This window comes from Pinus tabuliformis, chromosome J (genome assembly GCF_031772625.1).
Source record: "Pinus tabuliformis cultivar Carrire ecotype Pingquan chromosome J, CPIR1, whole genome shotgun sequence".
Taxonomy (NCBI): domain Eukaryota; kingdom Viridiplantae; phylum Streptophyta; class Pinopsida; order Pinales; family Pinaceae; genus Pinus; species Pinus tabuliformis.
The window spans coordinates 1,181,518,212-1,181,528,916 of record NC_142295.1 but is presented as its reverse complement, the minus strand read 5'-3'; the positions used below and the strand labels follow the sequence as shown (position 1 = coordinate 1,181,528,916).

The window sequence follows — 10,705 nt, the reverse complement described above, 5'->3', positions numbered from 1 at the left end:
CCCACTCTCTATGCATCCTAGATTGTGGCAAAATAAAAAATCCCATAAGGAATGGTCCTATTCAACTACAAGTCACCTAATACCCTTTGTTTTCCATATGTATCTCTTCTAAAATTATTTGTAACATCATTTGATATTGTAAACAAAAAAGAAAACAAACAAACAAGCAAACAAAGCATGTAAGAAAACAAGCATGCAAGCAAACAACTGAAAGAAAACACTACTCCTACTCCTACACTAGCGGTACATGGGTCTAATCACATGAAGTGATACTTCCAATGCAGTCACCAGCACATTGGTATACCCATGTAGGCTTCGTCCTCGAGCAACCCAATTCTACGAACCAGCAAGCAAGAAAGATATAATAATAAAGACAACCACACTTCATGATTCAAAGTGCCCACGGGACGTAAGTGAGTGCATGTGCATGACAGGCAGTCCGTGGACTTAACATGGTGTTGTGTGACACTACGTGCAACTCTGAAGCATAATCACACTCTTGACTGTGACATGCAAGAAAACAAAAGAAACAAAGATAACTCGCATCATGAATGAGTGCTTGCAATGTAAGACTCCTCCAATGCATGAGCAATGGGATCGTGTAGTTCGAGTGGAGGAAGTAAGATCTGAGTGTTATATTGATCTTGAGTGCATACAGATGAGTGATGAGGAGCCTTGAGTGTTTGAACAATTTCCTGATCAGAAGCGAAACCATCCTCAGGACACTGAGGGCCTGACATAACCATCATCTCAGGCTGAAGTGCTTCGACGTTCTGTTGGGTTTCGACTTCGTTGACAGATGGATGTTTGTATACTAGTGGCTTAGACGGATTAACAACAAGTGAATCAACATCGTGATTGGATGATGAACTGAAGAGATCACGACAACCAAGATTAGAAAATTCAGGATGTTGGTTGGCATCCTCATGGTTTGATGAATCACATAGAGGGGTAGATGAGGAGGAAGGATGTTCACCCTCTGCGTTTCCAGAAAAAGCAGATGAAAGATCAAGTATATTTCCAATGAATGATTGGTCCTCTCCGTCCTATGAAAGATCAACAATGGTTACATCCATGGATGAAGAAACACATGTGAAATCATGGATGGAAGGTTCACCAATGATGTTAGGAAAGAATGGAGGGGGCTTGGCTGGAAGGGAGTCATCCTTCGCCAAGTGTTGATGCTTAAGCTCCCACTCATACTCTTCTTGAATGACAGTTCATGTTGGTTGTGCAACACCAAATCTGTCAGTGGGTTGTTCCTCGTTCACAACAAGTGAAGAGTCCGGAATGGATGAACATAAGACAACATCATCTAGAGGAACACCTGGGTGCAAAGATGAAGTTCGTAGAAAAGAATGCATATGATAACTCGAAGGACTCACAACAAAATCTGCGTGAAAATTGAGTGAAGTGATGTTGGTAGGGTGTGAGGGATGAACAGGTGTGTGAGCATGATCCTCAACATCACTAGGAAGTGGTGGAGCTGTTGAATAAGAGGAAGGCAAACAGTCAGTTGAGACAATGCCCACTTCCACATGCGATTGTACAGCTCCATCAACGAAGAATGTTGAGTGAGGCTTGATCTCAAACTTTCTCTTGGGATGGACAAATTTATTAAGGCAGTACTCAAACCAGTCCCAAAGATAAGAAAATTTCATCTGGCTCCTCAGAGGTTGAAACTGCAAGTCGCGGAAGTGCTGCCAAAAATAAATAATAGATTCACGTAGAGCCCTCCATTGTTGTGCGATCAAGATGGTCTGGATCAAAATTATAGAACATGTCTTCAATAAGATCACAAAAGTGCTCAAATGAGTGCACAGTGTCAGCCAGTAGGCTAAGCATCCAACAAAATGGAGATTCGCGAAGTGTGTATGTAAGCAACAAATTGACATGTTCGTTAGAAAACTCGTCTTCCTCATAAATCATGGAAAGAAAGTTATGTAAGTGTTTAGGCTAGGCCACTTTGCCTTCACCATCACATATGTGAGTGGACAAGAGATCGAAAAGCTTCCCCGAGATGGAGACATCTTCATGATTCAAAAAACACCTCGAGGGAAGAAGAGTGTAAGACCCCATGAAAGATATGCAAAGGTTCAAAACTAGATAAGAGGACACAGCTTGTCGTCAGGCCCTCCTTCTAGCACCAGAAATGTTAACGGTGCTAGACCCGCCAACATGTCAAAGGGATCTCCCTGGTAAGAAGTCCCAATAAGACCTTAGACCGTTTGGTGTAGGAGTCCTAGCAGTGGGTCATATGGTAATGCCTTGACCGCGATGTCGCACAGAGGCAAGTAAGATAACTCTGTCAGTAGCAAGGGTGTTGACTCTTATTACATAAATTGTAAGTTCCAATCATACAATACATCCATGTAAACCTGCTAGCCCCATCAGTGAAACGTTACAACCACATCCACCTGCTCCTCCAAAGAGATGTACTAGCTCTGTGCAGTGGAGAAGCCAAGGCGCGTTACAATATTGTCCAAGCTTTCTTCAAGATAGTCTTAATAGAAGCTTGGCTGACCAAAAGGCTCTACAATGAGTTATGAGGGACTATTTATAGCAAAGGGTGGGGTGACCCTTGACATTCCCCTTTGTGGCAGTTCAACTACCCTATGACTCTTCACCTACTCTATGACTATTACATCCAACCATTAACACTTGAATTACACTTTAGATGACTCAACATTACAATACACATGTACTCATGTGAGACAACATGGCTTGAGTAAGCCTTGCAAGACATCACTGACACTCGGTCTGCTGTGATGAGACCAACTCTTTGACATTCTTGTGATGGTGAAGGTGGTGAGATGATGCCAAGCTTGGTCGTCCGTGATGGTGTGCATGCACCTCATGGTGACATCTTGTTGAAGCGAACTCTTGCCTCTGTTGCAACTAGTGCATTGGTTCAACCCCTTCATCCAACTTGTCTGCTAACATGTGCATGGTATTCTTGGGTACAGTTGAACCAGCAACACACTAATGCATAGTGTCCGTGCTGATCTCAAGTGTGTGTTGGCGGTCATACGCATCAACTTGCTGAAGTACATGTTCAGCCCCAGTTGGACTTGCTTCTTGTCTTCGCCTTGGTGAGTGTGTTGAATGGGTTGGATTGCATGCATGCACTTAATGACATGCATGTTGTTGAATCCCTTGCATGCGATCAACAACACTGCTCACCATGTCTTCTCTGTGTCAGCTGCTAGGATGGATCCTTAACTTGTACGGGCGCAGTTTCATCCGTGAGTGCATGTTGCGCCCATTGTTGTTCCTGTTCTTGTTGTAACTCATTTGTCTGTCTGTGCAACTTCATGTTCTTCCTGAGTTGTTTCTTCAGCACATGCAACTCCTTCTTTGTTCCATCTTCTGCCTTCATGCGATCTTCATGTCATGTCGTCACTTCATAGTCGGAGTCTCCAAAGTTGCTTTCATCATCAATGGACCTGCTTGAGCTTGCAACCTTGTTTCGCCTCTGTGTTGTCAACAACCCTCCTCTTGCATTCGTTGCATTTGGTATGTTGTCTTTAGCTATTGTTCATGATGTTGTTCGATGTGATGCTTCTATTGTCATAGCTTGATATCCTTGTCTATGAACAACTTGATGTCTTCGTGGGTAGGCAAGTCCATGGACACTTGATTGAATGCATCCCCAAGTGTACTCTGAATGGTGTCTCCATCTATGCTCTCCTAGAAACCATTGTACCTGTACTGCTGAGAGGCAGATGAACACCTGGGATACTTGGAGACATGGCAACACTCATGGCAAGCAATCTGTCAGTCGAAAACCAAAATGAACATGAGAACTGACTCGCAACGTATTTGGGTGCATGATCGCGAAGGTTTCACAATTTTAGCTGGGAGGTTGGGAGATCGACTGCCAAGACTGCACAAGGCACAGTCTAGGCTACTGGGAGACTGACTAACTACTGGAACTGCGCAATGCATAGTCCAGTCTGGTTGCTGACTGCTAGGATTGCACAATGCACAATTCCAGTTGGGAAGGACTGCTAAACTAAGGACAGATTTGTGCAATTTCTCGGGCCAAGTAGCCACTGTCCTCCAGAAATGCACAAAACATCCTTGGAGGCCAGTGCTGGGCAGGAATGCCCAAATCTAGAGAGGAAGGTGAGCTTTCCTTTCCCAGATTGCATAATGCAACCTTGGTGAAGGCAATGCCCTGGCCAAGGTTGGCCCCTCACCGACGGGAAAATGAAAGCAAGTAAGTGAGTGAGTGCATTATGACACTAGGTGATAGTAGAAGTGATTAACAATACATGCAAAACATGAATGAAATATTCAACAAACCGATCAACATGCATGTGGGTGAGGTAGTTCGTCGGTTGGGTGAACGTCCATGCAAAATAGCTTCATGCATGCGACAGTAGTGAGATAGCAACAAAAACTGAAACAAAGCTAGGAAAAGCTAGTATATATGTAAACAACAGAAAGCGTTCAAAGAAATCAAGAAAAAGGTACTCCAACAAGCAAAAACACGAAAAGCGACAGAAATGCAACACAAGGCATGGGAAGCGGGCTTACCCCAAAACAACTGAGATGAATGTGCCAACTTCTCCTATATGTGGTGTGGGATGTTAGAGATGCAAGGTTGATGTGAGGAATGAGCTCTGCATCGTCTAGTTGATGAGTTTTCATAACATCGAGGTTGTGACGCGCATGCCACGAATATAGGGGAAGAGACACTTGGTGGGAGGTTTCAAAATTTCTCCTTGCATGTAACCTCCAACTGCTAAGAATAGATACCTGAAACAAGGGATGCCTTTGCATGTTGGCTTGGGAGAATCAACCCATGCATGCAAGTTTGTTTTTCTCAGTCCCAAAGGTAACCGGTCAACTCAGCTACACATGCAAGAGACTAGTTGACTGCTAGAGAAAAATGCGCATTTTTGGTTGGGAGATGGGTTGGTTGCCCAGGAGATTTGTGCAATTTCTGGGCAAAGCAGCTAACTGCTGCCTAGCTTTTCATAAATCCTGGGCTGAACAACCTGCTGCTGGGAAAATTTGCGCAAATCCTACTGGGAGGGTTAGCTGGTAGGATTGAGCAATCGTGGAGCCCAATAGGCTATGAGACAGGATTGTACAATTCCTGGATACAATTCCTGGAGGGAAGGCTGGTTTCCCTCCAAAAATGTGCAATTTTCAAGGGGGAGTTGCTTAGCCTGCAGCTGGACCAAGTCCGGTTGAGTAGCTTGTGAGGGGAATGGATCAACTGTGATTGATAGGCTGGCTTTGTGCGAGGAAAACACTGAAGCTTGAGTACTTGAAGAAGCGAGACAAAGTGTTGTGTAAAGTTGGTAGGGAGGCTCCAAAACAGGCTAAGGCAAAATTTTGGAGGGTGGTTGTAGCTGCTACAGCAGTTTGATATAGGTTCATGATGATAAAATAGGTGGTTTGGGTTGTAAATACATTAAAACTTGCATTTTTTGAAAACCTCTCAGTGTCTCTAGCTTTGACACTATTTTTATATAGGCTACACATACATATCCATCATTGGTTGAACTATAAGCCTACATAGATTTGACTATATAGATTCTAGACACAATTTAAAAATATATATATTATTTACTATTTTTAATATGTATTTTGTCTTAACACATATCATAATCTTAAAATACAATACCTCTTATTTTTTCTATAACATTTTTAGCCTTAACTAGTTTTAAAATAACTTGCACTAGTATAGACTAAAATCTATAACTTAAAGTAAAAAAACACCAAGTTTTTTTATTATGTTAGGGAGGCATAGTTAGAGTTTCTTCTTTAAATGATTTCTCTTTCACTTGACAATTTCCCGTGAATGATTCTTACTTCTTCTTCTTTGTTATTATATGTTTATCATCAAGACAATTGCCATAAACATCAAAGACAACAAAATAACACATGATGTAAGCACTCAGCCAAGGAAAAACCCTTAAGGAGGGGAAAACCCAGTCAAACCCTTCCAATAGCAGGTTCAAATCAAGTTGAGATGAGCAAGACCCCTATTCCAAGAGCACCTTCCATCCATCAAGTTAGCCTTGTTAAGGAATAACACACCACCTTGTCCATTTCTTCAATAACGAGTAGTTTATCAAGATTCTCATCCTTTTTTGCACTTATATAATTTTGGCTTCATGCATTGATACTTTGATCTTGTAATTACATGTTACTTCATTCTTGTGGTCACATAAAACTTCGCACCTGTAGTCACATAATGAACTTCGGTCCTGTAGACATATATTGCTTCAATCATGTATACAACAATTTAGTCTTGTATTTCCCATGAATTTCTTTCTCATTGAATCATGGATCACATAGAATTAAATGCTACTCAAAGTCTCAGTCCTATGGTCATAAGGATCTTCAATTCTGTTCTTAAGTTTTATATCACCCACAAACTTCTCTTCTTACCAAAATTGCAAATCATAGTATATATGATAGTCCAGATACTTCACAAGGTCGAATGCCAGTGTATTTATATATATTCCTTTGCAAGGTGGATGGGATTGTTCATAGGGTTGAATTAACCTATTGAAGAGGTCGACTTGCAAGGAGACCAAGGCCGACTTGATGGAGGAGACATAAGTCTTTAATTTGACATGGAAATATTTTTATTTCTTTGACATCATGGACCCAATAATGGTTTCTTACATAAAACTTTGACTTTGACTCAACAAAAGAATCCAAGAGCACTCAATGGGTGCTTTGACCTATTGACCATTGACCCATGCATGAAACCCATGCTTTAATATGTCATTTTCTTAATAATAAAATTTCTTTTACAAATACAATTATGAAGACTTGCCATAAGATGCTTCATCTCTCCTTATAAACTAAATCAGATATAAGTATATTTTAAAATTCGTCCCTACTTTTGGATCTAGACATCAACACATAGGCCGACGAGATGTCCTCCCAAGCATCTTGCCATAAGATACTTCATCTCTCCATATAAGATGCTTCATCTCTCCACATTCATCATAGTTTGCATAAAAAATAAGATATCACTATCATGAAAACTAAAATCTTACTCCCGTCATACACAATTTTGATAAATAGAAATAAGATATTCAAAAAGCTAATTCAATTTCCTACATTTCAACTAATATATTCAAATTCATTATAAAAATTTCTCAAATCATTTTTATAAATTAAAAAATATTTACCCTTTATATTTATATTCACATTAACATGTCCATTAACATGTATAAAAACACATTAAATTTTACACACCCTTCTATATTTATATTTATAATAACAAAATTCTTAAAATAAAAAGTAATATTAAATATGATTTATTATTTTATTAAATTAAAAAAAAAATACAAAATCACAGATATTCCATTGTTCAAATCATTTTAGGAAATCAGCTAAATTTGGAAAAAATAATAATAATTTCGAAAATCAACAAATTTCAATTTCGTACAGGTAACTTTGGAAAAACCAATATGATCTTGGAAAATTAGAACTTCCTAAGTAAATCACCAGTGGAAAGATGGATCAAGGACAGTTCCAGAATACAGTGGAGGCACCAGCGGGGGAGAGAAATAGTGTGACAGAATGGAAGCCATTACCGTCAGTTGGGAGGTTGAATTCGTACAGGTTATGTAGTCTAATTTTGGACAAGACTCGTTGCTCCAGGTACGATGCAGTTAAAAGAGACATTAATTTAGAGAGAATTATTAGAAAGCAAAAAAAGGAAAAGGGGCTTTTGATCCTGCAATCTTATGGTATCATCAATGTGATATATATATATATTTTCTAAGTCACATGACACGAGAACATGAGACAGGGAGGACATGTAAATAAGAGTATTCAATATGAAATGCAGAGATACTTTTTATATATATTTAATAATAATATATATATATATATATATATATATACCGAAATATAGTTTTTTATCTATATTAAATTGCAAGTTGCAGCTTATCTAATAGAATCAAAATTTACTATTTAGAAATTAGAATGTGATATGCTTTGTCTTGATTTTTGAATATTCAGTGTTCATTGTTCATGTACAACTTACAAGCACATAAGAAAATAACTAGCGTTCCCTTTCCCTCTAGATGTAGATGTTGGTGCTGGTGGAGTTGGCAGTGGAGTTTGTTATGCTCTAGACCGCGTCCTCTACTGGTGGCAGGGTAGCCCAGGCAGGTGGTGTCACCTGAAAACATTACAATCTCCCAATTCATGAAAAAGTGATAAGTCTGCTGCATTTTGAATGAAATCTAAAATTCTACTTTCTCCATATGAAATCCAATGAGGCCGAAACCACTCTCAAACATCCTGAGTCATTTCATGGTAATGTTAATAATTTAAGTAAAATGATGAAAATGAAGATTAAGGAGAATGTTACTTTTACTTTAAGAATTTAACATTACCATGAATAGCATATCAATAGGGCCTAGACTTGATCATTAAGCTGCTCCACTCAAAAATTATTTGTTTTTTTCAAAAAAATTTGCAGCTTATTCAGGGAATGTTTTTTATCAAATGAATACCCGTTTTTCAGATGCACGACGAAAACCCGGCGAATACGTTTTACATTTTATAGGACACGATGAAAAACATTTTCAACACGTTTCCAACACGTAAAATACGGGACACGGTCTTGGAGAACCTGTCCAGACCTAGTATATTTTTTTCTAGAAAAAAACTTGAAGTCTGAGGATATGGAAATTTGGTCTCCACAGATCTTGTGGTACGATCGCAAGCAAGATTATATATATCTGAGAGCTACCTAACATGATTGCTTTGGACGAAAGAAAAAAACAAAAAACGATTTCCGTGGTTGAAAGAAAAAAACAATCGTTGGGATAATCGACTTGGGAGAGAGACTGTGCGACAGCAGAATGAGCCGAATCCAATTATGTTATTAATCCATACATATATGAACACGCTATTGGCACTTGGCATCTGTAGAAATCAAAGAATCTGTACAGCATTTTGACAAATTTGGCATGTTCAGCCTATATTCGAAAACATTTTATCTTTGTAAAGAGTATTGATCAAACACGATAGACGATCTAGATCAATCAAGATTTGTGATTTGCGGTCACTGTAAAAGTCGCATAAACAAAGATCATTAAAAACAGTTTAGATATTTCTTTAGGGAATATTTAAGTAACCGTCCAAGCTGTTACAGACCAAAATTAAAGCATTCGAATCTCCGAATGCAGAAACATGCAAAGGCAGATTAAGAGAAGCCATTCGTCATCGTCATCGTCATCATCAGCCGGGAAAAACCTTCGTAGCGGACGCCACATTTGACGGAACCGCCTGCCGCCTCTATCATGTCCGCCAAATCTTTCTCGCTTATCATTGCAGTGCAGCTTCCACTGCTGCTGCCGGCACTAGCGGTGCAGGAAGAGAAGAAGGTCTTTAGATCCTCTGTGCTCACAATTCCATCTCTGTCCGTGTCCAGCACATTAAATGCCTCCTTGAACGCCCACATCTGAGCATCATTGGAACTCGATCTGGTTTCTTTAATTTCTTGAATTTCCGGCATGGTTTCTTCAATTTCTTGAATTTCCGGCATATTCAGCTGCAGAATCCGGCGAAACTCCTCAAAGTCCACAGAGCCGCTGTTGTCGGCGTCGGCAACAGCTATCATACCCTCCATTTCCTCTGTGCTCAGTCCTTTCCCCACGCTGAAGAAGTCTTGGAGATCCGAGAGACTGATTTTCCCGTCCCCATCTTTGTCCAATACGTTGAACGCGTCTTTCGCCTTCCACGGTTCGTGCGTCCATGATTTTATTTCTGATAGTGCCGACCTCCTGTTTCTGCTTCGAGGACACATGAGTAGCGAATCGGCGGATACCGAATCGAAGAGCAATGAGTGTTCAACTACTCCGAGAACTAAGAACTTCGCTCTGTATAAATATGGCCAGAGCCGATGTACTGGGGCTATCTAATGGCTGGCCGAAAATAGATGGAAACTTCTGGATCTAAGGTCCATCTGGTGATAATATATAGTTTCTGTGAGAAACTTGGGGAACAAGCAGGCAACACAGAAAACGTGTGGGATGCCATGAATTTGTGAATAACAAGCACATCAATACGTAACAGTCAATTTTGACTGGAGCCTCATTCTACATTTCCATGACTTCCACGAAGTTTACCCAAACCTAACCTCCCGATGTGAACCAGTACAATAAGTAAAGGACTGTTCTTTGTTATATATATATATATATATATATCACAATTATATATATATATATATATATTTTAATTTAATACATTTACTTAAAAAAATTAAATTATTTAAAAATATTTTAATTGGCTCTAGGTTTTGACCATTTATAGTTTTTTAATGGTGTATATATAGGCACTACTACTTTATATCTATTTTAGCTTTATACTTTGTTGTTTTAGATTTATTTTAACTCTATACTGGGTTGTTTTTGAATTAAAATAAATTTAGGCTAATATTATGACAAGTCTATTTATGTATTAAAGATTTTCATTTCTAAAAAAAATGTTTTATATATATAGTTTTTTTATAATTAATAATAATAATAATTTAAATATATTTTATTTTATTTTTTACATGTTTTTTGGGCAATCTCATACATATATCATAAAGTTTAAGAGAAATTCTTCAGCGTAAATCACAAGATAAATCATTTGTCCAAGTGTGGTTCGAAAAGCGTCGACAAATGATTTATCTTGTAATTTACACCTAAAAATTTCTCTTAAACTT

At 38.8% G+C, this 10,705-nt stretch overlaps 1 protein-coding gene across 1 annotated transcript; it reads right to left on the bottom strand.

Moving 5' to 3' along the window:
• Positions 1-9,007: 9,007 nt before the first annotated feature.
• Positions 9,008-10,125, bottom strand: LOC149231287 (calmodulin-like protein 2). The gene has a single exon (XM_089376255.1). It carries the CDS (start codon positions 9,800-9,802, stop codon positions 9,200-9,202), a length of 603 nt encoding a protein of 200 aa, XP_089232381.1. The 5' UTR covers positions 9,803-10,125; the 3' UTR covers positions 9,008-9,199.
• Between the last annotated feature and the right edge of the window lie 580 nt (positions 10,126-10,705).

Excerpts from the sequence above, each read along its gene's own strand:
- LOC149231287 (XM_089376255.1), bottom strand. The coding sequence starts at position 9,802 with ATGTGTCCTCGAAGCAGAAACAGGAGGTCGGCACTATCAGAAATAAAA.